At 31.0% G+C, this 27,572-nt stretch overlaps 1 protein-coding gene across 1 annotated transcript in view; it reads left to right on the forward strand.

Annotated features, from left to right (window-relative positions):
* LOC142329500 (E3 ubiquitin-protein ligase MYCBP2-like) overlaps window positions 1-27,572 on the forward strand; it is a 145,412-nt gene that overhangs the window by 38,256 nt on the left and 79,584 nt on the right. The window contains exons 7-13 of the mRNA XM_075374174.1: window positions 410-738; window positions 3,618-3,791; window positions 10,072-10,290; window positions 12,693-12,894; window positions 17,451-17,618; window positions 21,337-21,489; window positions 26,061-26,268. Of these exons, the coding sequence (XP_075230289.1) occupies window positions 410-738; window positions 3,618-3,791; window positions 10,072-10,290; window positions 12,693-12,894; window positions 17,451-17,618; window positions 21,337-21,489; window positions 26,061-26,268 (1,453 nt within the window). The remainder of the gene's footprint in view (window positions 1-409; window positions 739-3,617; window positions 3,792-10,071; window positions 10,291-12,692; window positions 12,895-17,450; window positions 17,619-21,336; window positions 21,490-26,060; window positions 26,269-27,572) is intronic.

The following is a 27,572-nucleotide window of genomic DNA, read 5'->3' on the forward strand; positions in this document are numbered from 1 at the left end:
ATAAAGGGTAAAAAATACAAAATAAATTTTTGTAAGCATTTCTATTGTATTTAACTAACACATTATTGAATAAAAAAATTAAAAAACTGAAAAAATAATGTTCAGTTGAAAACAATATTTAAATATTCTTGTAGCAAATTAAAACCCTGTATTTAACAATTTGAACAGAACTGAGATTTCAATAGAGCTAATAGATTCAAGTTACACATCTTTTCAAATCATCTTTTCCAATCGGAAATTTAGTTGCTTAATGTTTCCAATTTCTGAAACATAACTATTTTAAATTGGAATGTACTATTAATTTTAATTTTTTAGTTGTAATATGCATTTTGAGTTAGTTAAACTGCTTTATTTTATTAATACTTATGATTGCAGAGATCGAGAAGACTAAGAGTTATATTTTTTTAAGATTACAGAAATGTTAGTGGGAGTACTACATCTGTCATCAGTACTGCTAGTGCAAGTAGTAGCAGCAGTAGCTGTTCAACTGTGGTGGCTGTAATCAGTACTACCAGTGCCAGTGGAGGTGGAGATTGTATGACTAGTATTGTTGCTAACAGTAGAAGTCGCTCTGGTGCTGCAAGGGCTTTAGCCAGTGATGGGAGATATTTGTATTTACACAACAGTAAAGGTTTATTCAAGATTGGTTCAGGCTATGGTGGAACTCTTAAAGGACATATTTATATGCATAACCACGATTTTTATAACGATAAAAAAGGATGGCTTGGTTATGCTCAGGTCAGTTTAATATGGTTTTTACGTGTTGGTCACATTTATGTATTGGTCATTTTGAATTTGTTTTCAGACAGCTTTTTTCCACTTGGAAAAACATCATAGTATATGATAATTATATAATTTGTTTGTCTGTTGATCTTGACAAATCTCAAGCTGATCATTACCAGGACAGTGCCATCAGTTGGATCCTACAACCAAAGGACATAATTAATCAATATATTTAAAGCTAATTAAAACTAACAACTTAAATGGATTGAATTTAGGCCCTGCAGCATTACAGATGAGCGTAATAACTGTTGACTGATTGATCGGAATAATGTTCTGGGCACCTCCTTATATCTATTTTCTGTCTACTTTATTTACTTTACCGGTTGATGCAATCTACTGGGTGGACAAAAATGACAAATCACTTTTAAAAATAGCTACCTCATCATATGAATGTTAATCGTTACTTACGTTTGTTATTAATCTCAGATTATTACATTATTATTATGTAATTATAAATATGTTAGGTCTATAGCAATGTAAAAAATACACTAAATTGAAAAGTTTCAGTTTTCTAATTTTATAATATTCATATTATTTGCTACTTGAGGCCTAGAGTAAACAAATGTTCTGTATGTTTGCAAGTATTTGAATTGCAATTTGGTTCATATTATGTACAATGTTATACATGAAAAGTTAACTTCATGAAAGTCTTGGTCTTGTGAAATATAGTTATTTTAACTGTGGCATTACCTGCTCGTGATAGAAGTTATTTTCAGTGAGGTTGTTTTTGTGATTAATTTGGTTTAAATAAGTATCACACTGAAATTTACGACTTCCTTGCTTTATTGCAGTGCTAGAAATTAAATTTTTATTTATAAGTGTTTTAAGTGTTGTGAAATTTAATAACCATGGCCAAGAGTCCTTCTTGCTGTATAAACACAGAAAAGGTAAAATATTAGAAAGTGGGGAAAAGACGGTAGTGCTTAATGTTTTCAATAAATTTTGTGAAAAATACCCTACTTTAGAAATTGAAGTAATAGAAGTGCTTACATCTGAATTCATGGGTGTATCCATTTCAAATATTGAGAGATCGCAAGCTGAAAAGAAAAAATATGGGGGAGTATATATGACAAAAAAGAAAAGAAAGGATTCAAAATCCGTTTTAGGCCAATTTGATGATTTAAAAAAAAACCTGTCAGATCCAAAGTCACGGTTTCTCTTTTAAAAATGAATTGCCCACAAGGTAATTTCAGCTATCAAAAGTGATATGGATTTACTGAAAATTAGTCGGGCTAGTTTAAATAAATTTTTTTTATCTATGGGTTTCAAATTTGCAGGAAAAAGTAAAAATAGTTTTATCATGATAGAGACATAAAGATTTGGTGTAAGAAATATTTGAAACAAATTAAAATGTTTTGAAAGATGGGAAAAAAGATATTTTATTTGGTTGAACAAAGGTCATTCATTCAATAAAGTTTGGTGTGACACTTCTGTTAAGACATCTAAACAGGCTTTTCTGTCTGGTTTAAGTACCGATATAAAATTGGCAACCAACAAAGGATATACAATGGTTGATTGTATGTCATGTAGAGAATGATGATGGATTTGTTAATGGTGCATCATTAATTTTTAAAATCCAATAAAAAGGGTGATTACCTCAAACATGTGAATGGTAATTTTTCTAAAAACTGGTTTAATATGATTTTGAAATTAATTCTGCCGAATAATGTTATTGTTATGGATAATGTATCATAATGTAAGATTTAAAAAAAATCATGAATACATTATGACTAAAGCGGATCATGGCTGAAAAATAAACAAATCCCATTTGATTCTACATTTTTAAAGGTTAAACTCCTAGGAGAAGTTAAAAAAATAAGCAAAACTTTAACAAATATGTAATCGATATGGCTGAAGGAAATGGACATGCAGTATTACAGTTTCCATCATACTACTACCACAATCTAAATCCAGTAGAACTAGTGTAGAGTCAAGTAAAAGAAATTTGTATAACAAAACTTATAAATTAGTGGATGTAGGAAGGTTTTACTTAAAAAAGCTATCACTGAAGTAACGGCAGGTAAGTGGTAGAACTTTGTTAAACAAGCAAGAAGAAAAAATGTGGAAGATGGATTATTTTGTTGATATCAACGTAGGTAAACTCATTATTAATTTTGAACTCATTATTCATTTTTACTCCTCGGAATCTAATGTTAGTGAAGATGAAGATGAGGTATTGAGTGGATGTAATTATTTATCGAATGATCGCTGTAAGAAATTGAGAAAAAACCAACAGAAATGCTAATAAATCATAAAATATTCTTTTTTTTAATTTTATGCATGTAAATAGTATTTCAGGATTTGTGTAAACATTTAGCAAATTATTTACAAACCTATTTATGTTTATCATTTCATTAAACCATTATTATTTTGTATAGCTACTAACTGCATATGACAATTACTGCTGTAACAGAAAAATTACCATCAAAGATAATTAGTATTTAACAATTTATAATTTTTAATGAGTATATCTAGTGTGTAATATGTATATATCTACATATCTCAGGCCAGGTCATATTTTTAATCAAATTTCAATAATAAAATGGTGTCTGGCACAGAATCATAGTCATTAATATTAAAATACAATTTTATGGCTTGATTTTACTTTGAATTTAACAGCAGTTGTGAACTAATTAATTAATTGACACAGTTGTTGGTTTTCTGTTTATGCTTTACCCACAAAAATATGATTATATGGATGTCTCTGATTTCTCATTGGTTAAGACTTGAAAATCGCTAATAAGCTACTGTGAAAATGTTTTTTCTTATAAAGAAAAACCATACTGATTGTAGAGTTATTGTATTTAATTTATGTTTTGTGTTTATATTTTTAGGACTGCTTGTTCTTTCGTTTGCTGGGAAGTGGATCTGGTATCAGCAGAGGAGAATTGGTAACCATTGAAACTGATGATTTAACGATACAAAATATTACTAGAGTTGATGCTTATTGTGATGGTGTCATGTTCTCTGATGGGGAATTCCTTGGTGTTATTACTTCTGCTAAAGATGTATGTAACAATCTATAAATTATAATTTTATTTACATTAAAGGGGGTTTTTTTTTTTAATGGAGGCCGTTTTTTAATGAAGTGCCTGAAGAAGCACAGAACTTCCTTAAAGTTATCAATACCAAAAAGAAAAACCGAATTATATTTGACAAATAACCTGCACACTGTTTTATATATAACAGAAAAAGAGTATTTTTATAGGAATAAATATTCTATAGAATTTTTGGGGTCTCCATTCTTATCATGAGGATATTAAAATCCTACTAAAGGAAGAAAATCCTTTAATAATCTTCTGCAGGAGACTTGCCTCTGTCCTCAGGATGATGTGTCCTTTTGCGGTTACATCTGCGAAATATGCGACCATCAGACTGAGGCAGAGGATGTAAAGGTGTAGTTGTTTTCCTGAAGGAACTCATATTAGCCACTTGTATTCCACTAGCAACAAACATCCCTGCAGTCACAGTGAAGATATTGATGCTATTTAAAATGAATAAATGCAATTTATATCTTCCAATTTTCGATATCATTTAGGATGATTTGTGCAGTTTATTTTCACAGATTCCTTTACCCTGATTAACAATTGGTGATTTCAATACCCGTCATTATTTATGGGGCTCATCAACATGTTCTTTCTGTGCTTCTGTAGTTGAACAACTGAGGCAGAACTTAGATTTCTGCTTGTTAAACGATAGGTCATACATGTTTATGTCATCTTCATCAGGTACATTTTTGTGCATCGATCTGTCCTTGTGTTCAGCATCTCTTTTCCCATGACTTAGCTGACGCGTTTCCAAAAACTTTGAAAGCTGTCACAGACTGGTTGTTATCTCAAGCTGGTAGTAGTAATTTGCCTCAGAGTCAGCCACGCAGATGGGTGGTTGGGAAAGGTGATTGGAATTGATACAAAGATTCATTTGGTTAATGTGACAGGATTGGTAGCATGATCCACCAACTTGCCATATTTACACACCTAATACTCAATAGTTCAAATGAATTTATCTCACTAAAATCTGGAAAACCACAATGGCCTTTTGATCCTTGGTGGGACGAAGACTGCAGGGGTGCTTAAAAGGAATTGCAGGGCATTACACAATTTCAATTGAGGGCCTATGACAGAAATGCTCTGTGCCTTCCGCAATGCAAGGGCTGTCCCATCAAGTGTTATAGCGTGCCTAATGGAAATCATGGCTGAACTATGATAATACCATTTCTCGGCTTATTTGGAGAAAGGTTCAGGCCATGTGTGGATCGGTACAGTCACTGCAGCCAATTGGATTGGAAAGCAATGGAATCCTTGTCACCTTGCCACTTGATGTGGAGAACATGTTTGGAAGGTTAATTCCTGTTGATGTAGAGAACATGTTAGATCAGTTTCACTTACATCATCATACTCTCCTGAGTTTGTGCAGTATAAGTTGCTGGTAGAAAATATCTCATTTGTGATGAGACTCACAAAATGAATTCAACATATCCTTTTCTTATAATGAGCTAAAGTATGCCTTGAACACTTCTTGTGACACTTCCCCTGGAAATGATAATATCAGGCTCAGTATGTTATCACATATCCCAGATACTGTACTACGACATCTTTTTTGTGTCTATAATAGAATTTTTTCTGACCAGATGTTTCCAGATTCTTGGTCAGAAGCATTGGTGATTCCTGTACTACAACCTGGTAAAGATAAATCAATCCCTCCAGTTATCATCCTATCTCCTTGAGCAGTACCCTGTCCCAGTATTTGGTGGAATGAATGGTAAACTGTTTTCTATTGTGGAACCTTGAGAAAAACACCTTAATTGCCCCTGAACAATGCAGTTTCCGCCTAAGTGATTGCCTATCAATCATGTGGTTGTGCTAGAATTTGTCATTCAAAACATCTTCCTATTTCACCAACATGCTGTGTTTTTCAATATGCAAAAGGCGTATGACATGGCTTGGAGGAGAGGAATCCAAAATAAACTGAATGATTGGTGTATTCAAGGGAATCTCCTTACATTTATTAAATACATTATTAAATGTATCCTTACATTATTACATTAAATGGTCCTTACATTATTAAAGGACCGACAACTGAGCTTCCTCAGTTGTCGGTCCTTTAGAGTACAAGTTGAAAAGACAGCCATCGAAAATTTTACACCTCAAAACAGAATATCTCAGAAAAGTGTCCTAAGTGTTACCTTGTTTGCTGTAGCAATAAATACTACAACAAACTGTATGCAAAAATTCCTTTGTAGATGGTTTTTCAGTTTACGTTGCACCTAGAACTTTAGCTGCTGCTGAGAGGCTACTCCAAAATGCAATAGCCGGTTTAGAATCTTTGTGTAAAACGACTGGATTCATGTTTTCTTTGGAGTAAACTAAATGCATTTGCTTTTTGTGGCTGAGGGAACATGGTGAACCAGTTACACAGTGCTCGCGGGTTACAATTTTGGGATTTTGGTTAGATCAACAACTAAAATGGGTAACATTTAAAGGAGCTGAAGGTAAAATGTCTAAAAATACTAGACCTGATATTTTGCTGCTTGTTCATGAATTTTGGCCAGAAACAACACTCATCCTCCATATTCACTGAACATGGTTCCTTGTGACTTCTTCCTATAACCCAAGCTGAAAAGAACCATGAGAGGACAGCATTTTGCCAACATTGAAGAGATAAAGACAGAATTTCTGAAGGAGCTAAACACCGTACCAAAAATTACATTCCAGAGGTGCTTTAAAGAATGGGAAAAGCGCTGGCACAAATGTATTATATCTGAAGGGGAGTCTCCGAAGGTGACAAAATCAGTATTAAATAAATAAAGATTTCTTGAGAAAAACTAAAATTCCATGTATTTTTTTATCAAACCTAGTATAATAAAAATCTGTCCTTTTTTATACGTGAGAATATCAAGCTTGTCTATGATGATGGATTGTGATTCTGTTTTTTACGAGGCAGTTTATAAATGTTGAATATGTTATGGAGGTTTTTACTTGTTCATTGTATTATCTTTGTTTCAAATTTTCTCATTTGGTGGAGCTTCTGTGTGTAATTATTTCTTTGTTTGTTGTTCTGAGGGTTATATTTGTCAAACTTTCTGTCAATCTTTATGTTAATATGATGTATTTTATGTTTATCTTTGTTTTTATTTTTTTTATTATGTGTTTAAACATATCAATTGAACATAGTAGTAATATCCATTTGTATGTGCTTTATATTTTGTAGTGCAGGTCCTTCACACCCTTGTTACTGAGAATGACAGGGGTATATTGAGCAGTTTGTGGATTATAAGATCTTAATACATTTGAACATTGTGAATTGAGTGTATAAAAAAGAATATTGGAGTTTTAAAGTTATTTAATATTTCTTAACTTTGACTTAGAGTAATAAATCAAAATAAAATGAAAGAATAACTTAGAGTTTTTCCCTACAAGTATTCAATATGAGCACCATTCATCATGTAGCACACATCCAGTGATATAAGAGTTTGTCCCATACTTTAACCAGCATGTCTGGAGTAGTTGAAGAGATAGCTGTTGGAGCTTCAATAGGGTAGATTAGAAGGGAGGCACTCCACAAGATCCTTTAAAAAACCTCAAAGGAAAAAATCATATGGGGTTATATTTGGTGATCCTGGAGCCACTGCAAACAAGCTCTGTCATCCATGCTGATCGAGCCAGTGGTTGGGAAAACATCATTCTGCTGATCCCATACAGAATTATGCGGTGAGGAGAAGCACTACCTTTGTGTGAAATAAAATTCTCTATTTCATTTTGCACTTTAGGAAAGAGTGATGTACACAAGATATCCAAATAAGTAATTCCTGTTATGCTTGCTTCAGTGAAAAAGAACAGTTTATAAACTTGCCTTCAGGATATTGCAATGGGAACATTTAATTCTGGAAGGTCTCTTTCATATTGTAAAAGTTCATGGGCAGATACAAACATTATGTGTGTTAACTTTTCCAAGAAGATGAAATGTTGATTCATCACTAAACACAATACATTAAGACACTTGTCATCATGCTGCACTTTTAATTGTAGTCATGCATGCATACCATAGTTTTTAGGTACAAACCTACAACAGCTATAAACAGTATGGATGCGTACAAGCATCCCCTTAAAATATTCCACACTGTCATCATCAGCATTTCCAGATCATGACTAACCTGCCTAACAAATTTTTAGGACTACACGGGAAAGACTCCCTGACATGTTTTCTTCTTTTTTCAGACACCTGTGGTCATACCGGTTACAATTAAGGGAAGAGACCCTTGGCCTCTTCCCTTTATACAGACATCCACTTGTTTCAAATCGATTATGTCATTGACCAATTTTTGTCACTTGGAGGATTACATTAAACTTTCTATGAAACACATGTCAAACTAACTACAGATTCACATTTAGCAAACTGTAAAACACAGAAGGCTTTCTGTTCAGGAATCAACATCTTTGCTAGTGGTGCTGTTGAGCAAAAAGTTAGGGAATCAATCTATGGTTACACAAGCAGCTAAAATTGTCCTTTTTGCATTTTGATTCTAACCTTAAATCAACACTGTACACCTCTTCCAAGAGATACAACAAATTAAAATCCCTATTTTTTTTTTTTTGTACATCTGGTATTATTAAAATTGAAGAACTTCTCACACTTTGAATTTGCACACTGGGTTTGTTGTTTCTGTATCTATCTTAGTTTATATATGTGATATATTACATAGTGCCTGCCTTATCAGTCAGACATGACATTTTCATTAGATTCTAAAATTTCCATTTCACTTTCGCATACAAAAGTTTCAAGCTTAAGCAGTGTATTAAAAAAAAAATCTATATATATATATATATATATATATATATTACATTTTGTTGCGTGTTTGCAGCTTGACCAGGATATTGAGAGGCTTAACAATAAAAAAGGTTATATGAATACAATTTATTAGTTTAAGAACATAGAAAACAAGACAAATGAATAATAATAAACAAAAAACATTAATAATAGTAATAAATTATATAAAAGTAGTATTTCAAATAAGGACAGGATTTATTAAAGGTAGTTAAATCATAAAAATCAGAATACAGTCCAATTGACTAAAGACGTTATAATGATTGTACTAGTATTGCATTAATCACGAGATAAGATAGACAAGTGTAAATTTCATTCCCTGCAAATACCTTTGCTGTTTACAATAAATTACGCTAACAATTTATGAATGAATTTAATTCACCCACTGTTCACACTGGAATGCTTGTGATGTACACTTTACACATTGTTACCGCATGCTGACTGATAACGCCGTCTCACATGGTGTCGAACATATCTTGCAACACTCACGTATCTTGCTTGATAATGACTTTCCCGCTGGTCCAAGCAACATTTATATACTCTGACCTGTAGACCGCCTCATTCCTTAACTGTTGAAGTATGAGAATTATCATCCACACCCTTACATTTTCCCTTCTCTATAGAACAACTCTGTGTTGTGGGAGGTGAGCCATTGACAGTATTACAATGAATATTGTTAAATGACCTGTTAGCCTGAGAAAAAGATCCCTTTTAGTAACCTTCTGGATTCCTTCCATTAGTATTTTTTATATTTCTTAATTTGAAGGAATCCATTACCCAGGTCCATTATACTGGTCTTGTTACAATATAAATGTATATTTGTAGATTGTGTTTTTGTTGCTATATTTAGTTGTTTATTGTAAAAAGTACATAATATTGTATGTTGTTATTGACGTTTCAATTTTTAATATTTCTGAGTAAACAGTCTTTACGTGCTCAATTTATTTATATAGATGTTTCTTTTAAAATAATCTGTTTTATTATCGCTTTGTTTATAGCTTTTGTGAAATAATTACTTTTTTCTTCTGCTGAATAGAGATACTGAAATAAATTGTTTCATAACTGATTGGGATACATTAATTTTATATTATGAATTGTAGTCTTGCTTATTACATATGTGGAAAATATGTAAGGTACAAGAGGCCAGTTAGAGGTGCTTACTCTGATAATATTGGTTTTCACTATTTAGGAGTAGTTATCAGGGTGAGGGGAATATTATCTGCTTTTCAATAGGCTTAGAACCCAGTAGATAACAGAGTGAAGAAAGTAATGGGAAAACACTTCTCAATTTTCTTTCTAATAAGTTCTGGCAAGAGATTCTTGCTGCTCAAGAAAAGCTATCTCATTTTTAGGCAATGGTTTATATTTTGTGATAGCATATGTCACCCTAATAAATGGTCTGTGTTAAATTTTAACATAGTATGATTTAAAAAGATGAAATAATCTTAGAGCTTGTTGTTTCAGGATGGATTTGTCGTTCGAACAGTGAATCCTAGCAGTACACCTAGTTATTCACTGAATGAATTACCTCTGAAACTGGCTCGGAAATGTGTCGATGTGTGTGGTGTTGCTTCATTCGATGAGGAGAGTTCCATGCATACGCTGCATTCTGGTACCGATGATGAAGTCGCTTCAATCATATCTGGAAAGGAATTCTCATTAATACGTACCACTTCTGGTAAAGTAAGTAATTATTCTTTTAGTTCTTTTGAGTGTACACATAAGAGGTAATTGATTTGTGCTTAATTGTGAAATATATAATTTCTTCAACTTTATAATGTACTAAAGAAGTACATTATTTCCTCAGTTGAAAAAAGAGATTGGTTAAAATATCACTACTTATTTTGCTTTTCTTTTGTAACAGCTTGCATAATTATCATACTGTCATTAAAATCTAAATTTAAATTTATGATTTATCAAGGTGACCTGAATTTCAATATTATAAACTAATATTCTGTACTTTGTAAATTAATCATGTCTTTGTTACAAGACAAAAAAAATAGGTACTTATTTTTATTCAGATTTATCTAAAGTATAGGATAATAAAACATTGATGTAATGATGATAGGTTGTGGCTATATTTAGTCTTGTTACACTTGTTTGGTAAAGTCTGCATTATGTTTAGTATCCACCAACTTCTGATCAAAATGTCTGAATTTCATCCTTTGTTGCAAACTTAGCTGAGTTAGAAAATACAAAGGAGACATTAGATATAGTCTTCGAACAGTAAATTCTACCTGTTTTGAATATTCTATGAAGGTTGAATGTGAATCTGTATGTTGAAGTAACTTGAAGTAAATCAGGTTTCCAGATTCTAGTAATACAGTTGTATGATTATTTTTAAAAAAAATTCCTTACATGAAAAGTTGTTGAAAATTCAGTAGAAAAAATTCCAGAGAAGTAAATAAAAAGAAGTGAAACAGAAAGCAGCAGATTAGTATCTTGGAATGCAAAGTACACTGTTGGAAACTAAATAACTAAATGTGATTGAAATTTGTAAATTTTGCGTTAAAGAAGTTTAATTACAGATCCCACTTTGGATGCTGTAGGATTTCCATTTCATTTTAAAAAGGCAGAAACAGCCTAATAGTTTTAAAGTGATATTATACAGAGGATGACAAAGTTGCTGAGACTTGGTGATCTTGGATTAGCCAGGATATTTCCAGTAGGATTGTATAAATGGGAGTACTACTTTCATGTGTCCTAAAAAAAAAATTACAAAAGATACGTACGTATTCATCCACTAATTTTCCTTTCTTTCATTTTTGTTAATGACTGTGTTATTGATTGAATTGATGAATTAATCTATTCATTAATCGATTTATTAATCAGTATTATATCCTCTATCTGATGTCAATCAGTCATTTGCATCACTGTTACTCCAGTGAATATCCTGTAACTCTTCTTCAATTGATAAGTGGCACTTTGAAAAATATTAGCTATTACTTTTTGAAATCCACTCCATGACTTATTTCTCCATTCGGGTGTTGTTGTTGCTTAGGCTTAACGTTTCTATTTGCTATGACAAATAAAATCTTTACAGAATCATTTAGTGTTATGGATTTAAATCAGCTCCAATCAGTGTATTTAATCTGATATTTAACATTTGCGGCCCAGTGATCACAGTTCTTGAGATTATAATAATCAAAATCTTCTTTTTTCTAATATTTTTTCAAATTTGGTAGGATATCCGTGAAAATTTTTCATTTCTACCATGGTATTCATTTTTTAAAAAAACCCAGTGTGGCACTAGCAAACACAATATAACCAGTTATCCATCAATCCTGGTCTCTCCTGGAATTTAATTATGTCCAAACTATTATATATTTAAAAATTATCCCTTTGAAATCATTTTTTAAAAGAATTATTAATATAGTAATTTATTCCCATTCATAGTTACATTAATGTAATTGTAACTTTTAAAATTTGTAATCAGTAGTTGTTATAACCTGTTCTTCCCTTTCAGCATTTGCAGTGTAATTCAAAAGCATGTTGAAAATACAGCTGTTTTATCAACACTTCCTGTTTAACGTAAGGTAATTTAGTAAATTGACTTATTAATATTCAGTGTACTAATTGTATAATCAAATGGCAGATTATTATATTTCACTACCTAAGGTAAATACTTCTGTTTCATAAATCTTTCACATCAGTCTCAAGCAGCTTTGAAAATTGTTTCTTTATTTTAGACAAATTGCTAATCGTTAACATTTAACTGACTCATAACGATAATATTTTATTTTTTGGATTTATGGAATAATATGAAAAAGCAACAGTTTTAAAATGGTTCCCTTTTCTAAGACCAGAAAAGAATCTTTAGTTTTCTATTTAGAATTGTGCTGAATTATCATCTTTCAATGGTAACAAAATATCATTTGTATTATGTATTAATTTTTTTAGATTTCCTTTGAATTATTTTTACTAAAAAACCTGTAAAAACTTTTAATAAATTATCTTCATTACTATGATTTTAAAACAATATAAAAGTTTTTTTTTTTAAATTCCAGAATAATCTATCTTAATCTAAAGTAACAGTAAATAATTTAATAGATAATAGATTTAATGTGCATTTATATTTATTTTAGATATTGTATTGTGGTAAATCATCTAGCCTTGGAATGAAGCAAGGTGGAAAAGCTTCAAAGTGGGCTGAACTAGCAATACCAAAGGGTCTAAAGATTAATGCAGTAGCTGCTGGTCATGATGGCCTCCATGCAGTACTTGTAGCAGAAGATGGTTCTGTGTTTTTTACTGGAACAGCAAGAAGAGGAGAAGATGGTGATCAAAGTTAGTAAATTACCAACACTTAACATTTTTGAAGAGAACATGCATAAAGTAGAATTGTGGAAAATTGATTATATGTATTTATTATCCTTTAATTGAATATGTAATGTTCAATTTTTATTCAAGCCATAATATATGGCTTGGATTTCAGTTAAATACATATTATTGAACAGAAAACAGGCACTACCCTCAATTAAAAAACTAACTTTTGCAAATTACATGCAAATAGAAAAATATGTACAAAGACATTAAACCACAGTATGTAAATTTTTTATAAATCACTTAAAAGCTGAGATGTTATAAGTACACTTGAACAATATGACATGTTACTAATTTGACAAAAATGACAAACAAAATGAACAAAAACAACAATGTTATAGATTTAAAAATTTATAATATATTGAAATTTATAATTTAAAAAAATTGTAAGAGTATATTGTGTTTAAAATTGACTGAAGTATATTTTATTTAAAGGTAAAGAACTTGACATGTGTCTGGGATGCTTTTGCAGAATTTTTAGATTTTTTAGAGGTTGCTGGTGGATACAATGTAGTGATATGGTATTGCTAGATGTTGTGCTTATGCTTAAATTTGTTTTTAAAAAGAATTTTTCTTGTTTGTGATGTGTTACAACATATCACAGTGTTGTACAATTTTTAAATTGTATTCGGTTACAATGGTGTTTTTATGTTTATGTAATTAGTGTTGCTAAATTTTGCCTTGCATTTTTTGTTGCTTATATATACGATTTTTACATTATTGTTGGTTCAATTTCTGATTGAATTGATGAATTAATTTATTTATTAATCAGTATTATATCCTCTATCAGTCATTTGGATCAGTATTATTCCAGTGAACATCCTGTAACCACCTTCTTCAATTGATAAGCGGCACTTTGAAAAATAGTAGCGATTACTTTTTGAAATCCACTCCATGACTTATTTGTCCAGTGGAGCATTATTGTTGCTAAGGCTTATCTTTTCAATTTGCTATGACAAAAAAAAATCTTTACAGAATCATTTAGTGTTACGGATTTAAATCAACTCTAATCAGTTTATCTAATCTGACATTACAATTTATATAATCTGAAAGGGTAATTTACAACTCAGTCTTTAAATATGCCTCATTCAATCTCAAACACATGAACATATGAAGTGTTCATGTGTTTTGTTTCAATGAAGTGGTTTACAAAGGTGGATTCACTGGGGGAGTGAACACTTTTATAAATTTTTTGTATCACGAAAAGTCCTCTTTGACTTATTTAGGACTTATTACAATGCAAGCAATTGAGATTTGTACACTACAGATAAGTCAGATTTTATGTATTATTTATATGAGCGTCTTTTCTGATAATATGTGTTCCATTTTGTCTTTCTGTGTGTGATATTGTGGTCTGCTCTTTTGAAATCATGGGAAATTTCATTAGGACAACATTCAGACCAGGACTCATTTCTTTGGAAGCCAGAGCTTCTCTGTGGATTATGCAATGTGTCCAGACACACTGTTGAGATTTTTGTTTCACAAGTGCTTGTTTAATTTGGAATCTTCCAGAAATAGAATGAGCACCATCAGTGCATATTCCGATGCAATTTTTCCACTCTTTGTTTGCCTCGTTTATAAAATCATTTAAGATAACAAATAATGGGAGTGCTGTTGGTTTGAGTTCTATTGGTTTGCAGAAAACTAGTTCTTCTACTGCTGACTTACATCACAAAATCAAGCATAGGCAATGAAATAAGCATCTTTATTGCTATCTGTTGCCTTATCAAGCTGAATTGAAAACAATTTCTCATGCAACTTCCCGAAAAGCTGATGTACAGCTTCAGCTATCACCAATTTGACGGGCAACAGTATAATTTCATAGAGGTATGAACTGTAATTATTTTGCAAAATTATTTCCAGTCATTGTTTTCCAATCATTCACAGACTAAGTTTTTTTAAAAATGATTTTTGCTTTTCATATGATTTTAATTTTAATTTGAAGAATTCTCGTTGCACTCAACTCTGAAGCGTTTCCAAATGTTGTTTAAGTTTATTAGGTTTCATGCTGTCTGCTGGCAAAATTTTTGTGCAAATGACACACAGGGACCTTTCTTCATTTATTTCAGTACTGGTAAATCCAAAATTCAAGTCTACTTGAGAATATTTTCGGAACCACACTTGTCTGTACACTTGATGCTTCACTATTGTCTAATGCTCGTACCCCTCTTAAAAATTTATCCATAATTCTGTATCAATCTACTTCTGTGAATTGCAATTAACACACAAATTATAACATACACATTCACAATAGATTTGATAGCAATAGAAGGATCAACTCGACTGAGACTGGCTGGAGTTGAATAAGGTGCAGCATTTATACACGTTTGCACAGATGTTCCAGAATGTTCGAGAGAAATCTGAACTTCTTGTGAAGACGTAAGAATATTTGATATGGTGGACGTAAGACAGAGAGCAATAGAGAGGCATCGATTCTGGTTTTGTCAATGCAGCGGATCGGTGTTGCCTATTGTCAATAAATTTACTTATTTCTGGTAATTTGTAAGGTTTGTAGTTAAGGTCGTAGTATAGTTTTAGTGTCAAAATACTCAAAATACATTATTATTATATACAGTGTTATAGTATGAGGGAGGTGCGATGAAAATTATGATTGAAAATTAAGTTGCAAATACTGAAAGGTTGAGAAACACTGAGTTGTCATTTCCATTTGTTTTAGCTAAATATTTTATTGTATAAGCTTGTACGTTAAGAATTAAAAATTTTAAAAATACATCTTGTCGAATATAAAAATTCTGATTATTAAATATAGCATTCAACAATTTAAAAGGACTACATCTGAATAATTCTAAGATGGGAACCATTGACCACAACAGTACTGATCACTCCACTGAAGGAGAGGTGCATAATTACTCCAAAAGGTCCATTGAAGATAATTTTCTGTTTATTTTAAAAAAGTTCTTATAATTTTTGATATTTAGATAATTTAAAAAAAAAATTGTAGTTTGCAGTCAGAAATAATAAATCCTTTATTTCTTTTCATTAAAAAAAAAATAAATACAGTAAAAAAAACAAACTGAATATAATATTACTCTTGCAAAGAATGGTATATCTGGATTAATAATTAAGAATAGTTTCACCTAGTAAGAAAAAGCTTGTTGTAAGCAAAGGGTGTAAAATATACCTGTACAGCCAGAATTTGTATAAGCCTCTCTCTCTCTCTCTTTCTAGTATTTTTTTGTGTATGCATTAGGAAAATTGTTAAATAATTATTCATACAAGAGAATTCTCCTAGTCTGTTTCCTCTATTACACGAGATGCCCTTACTAAACTGAGCTATCCAATAGAAAATAAGTTAACTAAACCCAACTAGAAAATAAGTCTATGAACAGGTCTGTGTTGGGCTGGGGATTTATTGCAAAAAAAAAATAGGAAAAATATTTTAGATAAAGCTTTGGTAAAATCTGTGTATAATAAAACTGTTTAATCTAGTGTATTTGATTTATATTTAAATAGAGCTCTAGTTTTAATGAAAGCATTAGTTGTAACATGATTTAATTCATGGTGACAGATAATGGAGAAAATCCTTTTTTTGACTTCATTAAATTTTCACATACACAAATTCAGATATAATACATTTATCTAAATTTCACTATAACTGATCTAGTAGTTATAGAGATTATAGAGCCACAAAATTTTATCCATAGGCTTATATGATATTGTGTGTATGTGTGTGGGTATGGGTATGTGTGCGTGTGTGAGGAAACCCCAATTTAAGTGAGTAGTATGTATGGAGGGGAGCAACCAACCATGCCCATAGGTCACATTCCCATGTCAGTAGCAAAATGTCTGAGCAGGAGATACTATCATCTGTTATGCAACAAATTATAAATTGATCTCTTGCCAGTAAAGGTGGTAAATCCTCTGAAATTTTGACTCGACTCTAGGCAAAGTTGAAGATGTAACCCTATCAAAAAAAAAAAAAAGAAGTGTTTGATTGGGCAAAAAAAATTTTGAAGTGGCTGTGACACTATGGAGAGCGATAAAATGTCTGCAGACCAAATATGTTGTTAATGACGAAACATTCAGACCTTTTGTGACTTTGTAGAAGGTGCCTGTCGCTGAAATTGCATCAGAAATTGTCATAAGTGTTGGGAGTGTGCATACAATGTTGTCAGACACTCTTTGATACGGCAATGTGTCAGCAAGGTAGGTTACAAGTCTTCTTACTGAGGCACAGAGAAATGTCCTCAAAGACATCTGTCGTGGCTTCTGAATCGCTTTGAGGATGAAGGAAAGGCATTTATCTACCGTAATGTCACCTGTGATGAAATGTGGGTGGGTCCACCTCTATACCCCAGAAAGAAGAGAACAATTATGGAGTGTTGGAAAAATGGGAAGGGGGCACACTTAGCTTATTGTGTTTGTATTCAATTCTTGTCATTTTAATTCTATAATCTTACATTTTATCAAATTTCTCTAATTTTTCTTGGTAAGACAAAGTGTAAAGTTTCTTCTGAATTTAGATAAAAAAAGTAATTTTTTAAGTTCTTTTTTTCCAGATAAAGCACGTAGACAACCGAAAGCAGTTAAACCAAAGAAAATATCTAAAGTGGAGGGGCAATTAATAGTGCACGCTGCTTGTAATAATGGAACTACTGCTCTTGTTACTAAGGAAGGAGAATTGATTATGTTTGGAAAAGATACAACGCATTGTGATCCCTCATCAGGTATTCATTTTTAATATATTTTAGCTTTAAATTTCAATTAAAAGTAGTAACTATTAACCATAAAAATTGCTTTAAGAAAGAAATTCACATTATTTGTTGCTTAAGGTAACAGCAATTGGGCATCATCTGAATTATTTATTGTTAAAATTAGGTATTGCAATTGGTCATCAGCTTTTGGTTCTTCACTTTATAAATAAACAAAAGAATCAGGCTGAATTCATGTCATGAATTTTTTATGTATGAATATCAAGGTTTAAAAAAATGTATTTTATTTAAAATTTTATATTGCACATTCCGCCAAACCGTACATGAATATTGAAGATGCACTAATTTGAATGAGACTTAGGCAGACCTCCATGAAAATCATCTTACCTTTATGATGAAGTTGTAACACCTTAGCCTTTCATCTAGAAGGTTCCAGGTTAAAGTCCTTAACAGGCATATTTCTTATATGCTGCAAAATTTTTATTTCATATTACATTGTATAAGCTTTAAGCTTATGTGATGAATTGGTTATAAAACAGAGGTCCTGCATCCTAAGTATGGCCACTAGGCAAAAAGTTTTAAAAAAGCACAGAACACTATCAGGGAAGAAGGATTATTGATAATGGAAAGGGTTAGACAGCGAGAAAAGGATTACTTGCAAAGTGACCATGAAATGAGATGAAACAACCCCAACCACAGGAGTGCCTCTAGGTCTCCTTCCTATCATTGAGCATTCATTCTGTTCATAATTCCTGTGGAAATCAGGATATCTTTGCCCAGAATGGAGCACTTGTTACTGATCAGTGATTTTGTATTGGCCTATCCAATTGCATCTTGCAATAAATTTATTTTCTAGACATTGAAGAGCCACCTAAAACAAATTCCTTAAGAAAAACCATCATCTCAAAATTGTGTGGTGAGTTTAAATATCCGGCTGAACTTAAAACCATTCATTCCACCAGACTTCTTCCAGTTTAAAATATAATTTATTTAATTTATAATATAATTTATTTACCGTTTTACTTCTATTAATTAAAAAAAAAAAACATTTATTTTATTCAATATATAATATATGCATTGAGAAACTTATAATAAAAGATTGTCTTTGTTGGATATGGGAGAAAATGAACTTATGAATTTGTAAGTTGCTATAAGTGAAATATAAGTTCCATCCAGTAGTCAATAATAAGTAGTTAACAAAATCACTTCTCTTTCTTTGAATTCAAAGTTTTAATCTATTTCTAAAATAAATTTAAAAAAAATCAGTTCATGTCAAATGTTGGAAGTTAATATCAACTGATTAAAGATATGTTTATTTTTCAAATTAATTCAAAATATTGTTTTAGTTTTGAAATTCCACTTGTAGATTATCTTTATCTAACTCCAAATCACTTGCACATTTATTACCACTAATTTTTTTTTTATTATTTCTATTTTGAGAATTATTTCATTACCTTTAAAAAGCGATTGCTCGCTAGTGGTTGTTGTATGTACATGTAGTACTGCAACATAAATGTAAATATTATATAATTTTGTGTAGTTGGTGGAAATTTTTTAATTTACAATTGCACTCTTTCAAGTGACAGCTTTGGCATAAAGTGCTAATTTATTTTCAAATTTTTTAAGCTGACATTTCTTGTGCATTTTTGAGGTTTAAGTCGGGTCACAATTTTTGGCAAAATGTAGGTTGAAAGAAGTAACTGAAAAACGTATTCATTGTATTTATTAATAACCTTAATAAGGTATTGAATTTTCCATTTTGAATTCAATAAAATGCAGTCAAGACGTTACTACAAAACCTTAAAAAACAACTCCAAAAATACAAACCCCCAATACTACTAATGAAGGATGAAAACCATAGTCTGGACCATAACTACAAAGACAACACAGAAATCCCAGCTAAATATTTCAATACCTAAATTGCGAAGAACCAACAGAGCTCCTAAGCACCTCAATAACAACACCACCAGAAAACATTAATCCTTCCACAATAAAATAAGTCTACCAAGCACTGGGTGAGTTAAAGAATATCAGGCAGTCAGGCAGGAGAAGATCATACGTTTGTAGACATCTGGACTCATGTAGAAAGATTAGCAAAAATTGCCCTTCATCAACAACTTGACAACATATGGATGAAAGAAGAACTAGAACACTGGACAACAGCCCTCAACCACCCACTACATAAGAAAGCAGACAAAACAGATCCTAAAAACTACAAGGGAATCACACTCCTAGACACAACATACCAAATTCTTTCAAGAATCATCTTCGGCAGGATTGGTTTACAACTCAAGAAAGAACTAGGTGAGTATCAAAGAGATTTTAGACCCTGGAGGAGCTGCCCAGACCAGATCAAATCATGATTCTCAAGCTAATAATGGATTACAACAGAAAGAGAAGCATAGACATGGTGATAACATTTGTAGACTTCAAGAAAGCATACGATTCAGTCCACAGAAAATCCCTCCTAAAAATTCTAAGACACCTCAGACTACATCCCAAATTATAAATATGATAAAACCTGACTCTCACAAACACTGTCAGAAGTGAAATTCAGAAGCAAACTCTTGAAACCATTTGAGATCAAAACAGGACTGCGCCAAGACAGTGAGATAAAGGACTCTCACAGTTAGTATATAACCTCCATAAATAAAAATTACCAGAAAGTCAGGCAGTGCTAGATCATGCCCAACAATGTCATGTACAAAGAGTTAGAAAAATCAGTTATCACTGATGCCATGTGTAAGAGGAGACTAGGATTCTTTGGACATATCATGAGGATATAAGATTTGAGACTTCTGAAACAGCTAGTACAATCTCAACTTGGAAAACAACCAAGCCAAGATGAAGATAAGAGAGGATCTGAAGGAAATTGACAATATAAAATTAAACAAAAAAATCAAGGACAACACACGCACTTCACACTCGCAAGAAAGAAACTCCCAACACGAACATTTTCAACACCAGAAAGGGCACAGCGAGCAGAACATATGAAAAAGTAGTGGGAGGGTTGCAAGGCCTGAACTGTCCCTTTGAAGAGCCTTAGATAATGGACTGACTAAAGTGATCTTATGCGGTCATAATAGAGGAAAAAATGTCTTAATTTGCCTACCATTTTTTTAATCTTCATTACCGACTATTACAATGATTCTAATTTTTATTTTTAAATAAAGTTCATCTTAAATTTTTTCCAGCTAACTTAAGTTTTAATTTAGTTTCCAGCTAAACTAACATTTTTTATAATGAAAGTTGTATATAAATTAATTAATGATAGAATAGCATCACACTTTATTTTTATATTCTTGGATTAATTTAAAAAAAATTTTTTTATTATAATTATTTATTTGTTGTTGTCAGCAATACTGAATTACAGTCTCGTTTAAGTATAAAATTTTACACTTTTAGTCCGCTATTAAATTTATAAATATCTTTATTAAAAAGAGATTAAATTTAATTATATTTACTTTATGCAACTACTTTGATATTAATCATTACTACTTCTATATTTACAGCATACATGCAGATAATTAAAATACTTTTAAAGAATACTATTATTTATGCCTTTTTCTCAGGGTTGGAGGAAATTTAAATGAGTTTTACAAGGCTTGATGCCATTCCTGACAGCAGCCTATAGGAGAGAATTTCTATTTCTAATTGCATAAACTTTTATGTTTTTTCATCAAAGTGTGTTTGTAATTCATAAGAATAAAGCTATATTTATTATGTAACTTAGGTGTGGTTACTGATCTCAAGGACGTTCATGTCATCCAAGTTACTCTCGGGAAAGCTCATGCCGCAGTATTATCTAATAAAGGACATTTATATACATTTGGAATCAATAACAAAGGACAGTGTGGAAGAGATTTTGCATCTCAAGTTAAGGAAGGTACTGTGTATCTTATTTTTTATTCATTTCTGTGTATGAAAAATTTGAAAATGAAACAAAAAAAATCGGATTACTCTTCAGATTATCTATAAAAAACATTTTAAAAAGATCCTTTCATTATCACTTAAGAGTTATTTTGTTGTAGGTAGATATATTTTTTTATTTAACATATTTTTCTTATTCTATTTCTTTATACTTCTCTTTTCAATAACAAAATTTTTTGCGACTATATCTTGTCAAGAATGCTTGACCGATTCTTTTGATATTTGATAATTCCTGTTGCACATTTTGGTATCAGTTATTTTTTATTCTGTGGTATGCCCTACTGTTTTCCATATTCGTATTTGATAACTTTAATACTAATTTTTTTTTTTTTTTTTAATTAATCTGTCGGTTCATTATCAGTATCTGCTTTTCTCTCCTATTAGCATAAATCTAAAAAAAAAAATTTTCCTTTTTCCATTCACCCAAAGGAACTACTTCATTTCTTAGTTTATCTGTCTGCCGTCATCTGTTTTTATTAAAATTTTTATAACTTTTTTCTTTTTTGCCTAATTTGTTTTTATATAAAGCAGTACTCTTTAAACATAGTGTCTGATTTTGTGTTTCTTGAAATTTTATTTCTTTTTACTTCTTGTTAACCTTAGTAATAAATATTTCTTAATATTTTTTTCGTATGTACTTCATGTATGTAATGTTATTAGTTTGATATTATTGTGTTTCTTTATAAAATAAAATGATATCCTCTAATACAATTATAGATTACCTTAAAGAATTTTAAAGGATGTTTTTGGGAGATCTGTATACCCATCAATCTTCAAAAAAATTAAAATGAAATTAATTGTGGTTTGAAAACTGTTTACTTTGTATATAAAGCAGAAAGTTTGTCTGTTTGTTTTGGCATCATGCAAGAACTAACCAGATGAATTGCTTTCAAATTTGCAGGATACATTAGTGTTATGCTAGGGAAGGTTTTAAGCCATAGAATAAGGCCCCTAGCTCCCTTGCAAATGAAGTTGTGAAATAAATAATAAATGTGATATTCATAAAGAAAAAAAATATCAATCCTTTTACTTTGTTATTATATTTCTGTCATCATGGCAACAGAAATAAGTTATGAATTTTTCATCAAAAGTGTATAGTATTTTTTCCCCAACCACGAGGATAACAAGCAGTGTAGCGGTCGGGGGGGAGCCCTTGACCAGATGGAAATGGGGAGCAAAGCAAGTACCTACCGGCTAGTGTGTATATGTGTGTGTCATTTTTTTTTAAAATCAATTCTTTTATGAGCCATACTCTTTTTACTCCTCTGTACCAATACAAATTTATATTTAATAGATCAACCCAAGTACAAAATAATTGAAGTAGGATTACTTACCGTACTTCATTACACAAGCAGAAGTGCTTTCACAAACTTAATTCACATCATCAGCTGCATTTCCTTTATATATATTTCAAAAAACATGAACTCGCAGTGTATAATATTGTATCACTTATTCATTAATTTTTTATGCTAAACATTTTTTAAACTAATTAAATCATATTAAAATCTATTAAATTCAATTTTACTTTATCATACTTTAAAAGCTTATACAAAATTTTAAAAAAACTTTTATTTAAATTAAAAATTTTAAATTATAAATCAAAACAAAATGTAAAATTTAAAAATTATAAAGATTAATTAATTAAAATTGATATTAAAATTAATTTAAAAAATTAAACTAAAATTTTTTTACACTAGAAGTTACACTGAATTTACTTTACTAACCAGGTTAGAAGATTAATTACTCAATATTATTATCAAAACAGATAGTGGTGCTATCTACTACAGCCTTTATAATACCATCATCTTCATATTCTGTCTGAAGGTTGATCATATTAAATTTATTCTTATGTTTATATTTATAATACCTTTCTAAAATGCAACACCCTTATTATTCATATCCATATTGCATTTTTTAATTTCTAGTATTTTTAAGTTTGTCTGAATATCTGATATTGTGTGCTTATTTTTAATCAAATGATATGATACATTTGGAAAAGCCAGCTTACCTTTTTTATAACTTCTAAAATGTCCCATGAATCTGATTTTAAAAGATCTAGTGAGCTTACCAATATTAAATATGGTCACAATCATTACATTCAATTTTATAAATACCACTCACATTGTACCCATAAGACGGATTACGTTTATTACTTATTAGGTATTTTATTATATGGTTATTATAATATATTCTGCCACCAGTCCATTTAGCCACTGATTAAAAGAATTTTTAAGTTCATCGCCACCCACGAATCACTTACCACTCAAAACTTCTTTCAATTTCCCAAATAAATAGTAATCAGAAGGAGCTAAGTCCAGACTATATGGTGGATGATTGTAAATTTCCCATCCAAATGTTTTCAGTAAATCATGTGTCGGACCCGCAGCATGTAGATGTGCATTATTGTGCAGCAAAACGACGCTGTTGGTCAGCCGCCCACATCACCAATTTTGAATGGCGCGCCATAACTTATATAGAGTTTTGCAGTAGGCTTCTGCATTTATATTTTGAGTCTCAGTTTTATCACATTTATTAATTTGGGATGTAGTCCGAGGTATTTTACAATTTTTAGTAGGGATTCTCTGTGGATGCAATTCTATGCTTTCTTGACATTATTTCCACGTCTATGCTTCTTTTTCTGTTGTAATTCATTATTAGCTTGACTCATAATCTGGTCTGGATAGCTCCTACAGAGTCTGAAATCTCCCTGGTACTCTCCTAGTTCTTTCTTGAGTTGTAAACAGATCCTTTCGAGAATGATTTTTGAAAGAATTTTGTATTTTGTGTCTTGTAGTTGTTAGGATTTGTTTTGTCAGCTTTTTTGTGTAGCGGATGGATGAGGGCTGTCGTCCAGTGTTCTGGTAGTGATTCAGATTCATCTTCTTTGATCCAGATGTTGAGAAGCTGTTGATGAAGGGTGATTTTTGCTACTTTTCCTGCATGATTACAGATCTCTACAAAGTCAATCTTCTCCCACCGATTTGTAATTCTTCATCTTACCCAGGGATGGTAGACTTCTTTTATTGTGGAAAGATTGATGTTTTCAGGTGGTGTTGTTATTGCGATGTGGTGTCAAAATTTAGGAGTTCTGTCTATTCTTTGCAATTTAGGAATTTATTGAAATATTTAACTAGGATTTCCACGTTGTCTTTATTGTTATGGGCAAGATTATGGTTTTCATCCTTCATAGTAGGATCGGGGGTTTGTATATTTGGAGTTATTTTTTAGGTTTTGAAAGGTTGTTTCTTGGGATTGTTGAAAAAGCCATGCTTGATGTCTCTTAGAATAGTTGCATTGTTCATTGTATTCACTGTGCCACCATTGATGCTTTTTACGGGATTTTATTGGGGTCAGTTGTGGATTAGTTTAAGATTGTTGACCAGGTCTTTCAATTTATCCACGATTGTTATTTTTTTAAATTTGTTTTTATTGGGGGGGGGGGGAGTTGTGGCCATTTATTATGGTATAGATTTTATTAATACTTTTAGGGTAAGTGTTGAGATTCTTGGGGATTGTGACTTGAATTCTTGTATGGAGTTTATTATTTAAGGCTGACCAAAAAGCGTCTTCCAAATAGTGAGGCACTTTTCATTTCTCTCTTTCCAGGTACATCTTTGTAGAGCCTATGTCCTTGAGATTACATGGTGTCCTGATCGGTGTTACTTATTTTGTGCAGTCCCGTGATGAGAATTTTATGTTGATCCATTAAATCAGTTATTTTTAGTTTTCCAGACTGCATGAGTGAGTTTCCAATCTGTTTGAAAATGTAGATGATTTGCTTCAGTTTGATTTTGCATTGTTCTTGTTTGTGTGTGTAGTGTTAGGGCATTCCAATGCTTCCAGTTGCATGTTATCTTCTAAGTGGCAGCCCACATTATCTGAGTGCTGCCTTCTCTGAACTCTGGTGTTTCGTTCAGCTGGTAGAGTATTCCTTAAAATACCTTTCATGCTTTATTGTCAAGGGGTTTTCTGTGATGGGACTAGGTCCTGAGTTACAACTCTAGATGTGATGTAGTAAGGTGATTCCACAAGGAATCTTGACGAAGCTTGATCTGACTTTTGTTAAAGTTGTTATTTTTGAAAAAAGTTAAAAAGTCCAATCCTGAACATTACGCCCCATATAAGACTATTATTGTATTGTTTTTACTTTTTATTCATTATCATATAATTTTTGTTTGTTAATTTTATTATTGACAGTAAATTTATTTATACAGTTTTTTTTGTTGTAATTATAAGACAGTGTAAATAAAATATTTTCTGATTATGTTTACTACTTATTTCACATAATGCCTGTAAATCATCTTAAGATCAGTTAGTAGGCATTGGTTCTTAGTTGTGTCCAATCAAATTGAGTAGGTTATGTATAGATCCACCCTGTTCCTAACTTCTGGATTGCTCTATATTTATTGTAATTTATCCTGAGCTTTCAGAAATTTAATAGTTTATTTTGCTAAGTCTGTTTATATCTACTTGAAAATATTATGTTTTTATAGGTGTGTGTTGCATATTAAATTGTTTTTATTACAGCAACCATTGTAGCGATGGAAACAGCAGTGGAAGAAGAAGGAGGTGAAGAGGATGAGTTAGAATGGGATGATGTGCAAGAAGCAATGTGTGCACCTGGCACTCATAAATGGAAACATGATCTGTGTATGGTTTGTACCATATGTCGTGAATGCACTGGATATAGCATCAGTTGCCTTAGTAGTATGCGACCCGATAGGAATCCAGGACAGTATGTGATGACTATTTTTTTATATTCTCTTGATTTAATATTAAAGAGTTAACATTCATATTGAATAAGACAAACAGATTTCTAGTACACTGAGCATTTTCATTGTACTAGAAAAGGTTAAATTTGATAGAATATTAGTTGAATTTAAAGAAATCACTTTTAAATCATTGATCACTGTGTACATAATTTATGGCCTATTTTGTAGTTTTGGCTATCTGTTTTTCATTGAAATTAAAAAAAAATTATTTAATAAATTACGTTAGTCTAATATAAACTGTTTTTCTGACTCAAAGAAAATCAAATATGGATGAAGAATATTTAGATGCTAACATCCAATACTACTACTACTACTACTAAAGTTTTTTTTTTTTTCTATTTTGATATGAAAAAGAAAAAAAGTATTTTGTTTTTATACAAATGCATTCACATTCAATACTAAGTGCTGAATCAGAAAAGGATAAATCTGAAAGGATTTGAATTAAATAAACTGGTTTTTTTTTGTTTTACTTTTTCAACAAAAAAATAAGTTATTATTTGTCTTATACGAACTGTAATACTAAATGTAAAAATGTAAAATCTAGACTAATGTATTACAATTTTTAAAATAAGATAATTTTTAATAGATAACAGGTTTCTCTGAACCTGCTTGTGATAAATCCAATTTTAAGTTTTTCTAAAATATCTTCCTTAGAAGATAAAATGCTATAAATCTACTATGTATTATGTTACATACTATGTCTATTACATTACAAACAAATGGAATTATAGTGTTTAATCTTGAAGAATATAAGGTGAATTAAAATAAATTGTATGTTAAGTCACCTTATGTCATAGCCTTCATTTTGTAAAATATGATTTCAGCCTCTGAAATATCTACATTGGATAAAGGAATTGAATTAATTACTGTTCTTAATCAAACTATTGTACTGAATCAAAGATCATACAGTAAAAAAATGTCTAAACTCTATATGTAAACTTAAAGCAAAAATTAAGTTAAAATGAATTGCAGATCTGTGGATGTCTGTTAATATTTGTTATAAACTATTAACTTTATATCAAAATAAGATAAAACAAAATGCTGTTGGTCTAAAGTATTTCAATCCACTGAAATAGAAAAGATTATATTTGAAAAATCCAAGTCGAGTTTAATAAATAAGTTTTAGGTTTATAACTGTGCACTTCCACCAAATGAAAATATAAATAAATAATTAAATAAGTTATTGGTTTACCTAAAGTCTAATTACTGATTTTAGTATTGGTTTTGCTGACCTGTACTTTTCGTCAAATGTTATTTTTAAATAAAC

This window comes from Lycorma delicatula, chromosome 8, assembly GCF_047948215.1.
Source record: "Lycorma delicatula isolate Av1 chromosome 8, ASM4794821v1, whole genome shotgun sequence".
In the NCBI taxonomy this organism is placed as follows: domain Eukaryota; kingdom Metazoa; phylum Arthropoda; class Insecta; order Hemiptera; family Fulgoridae; genus Lycorma; species Lycorma delicatula.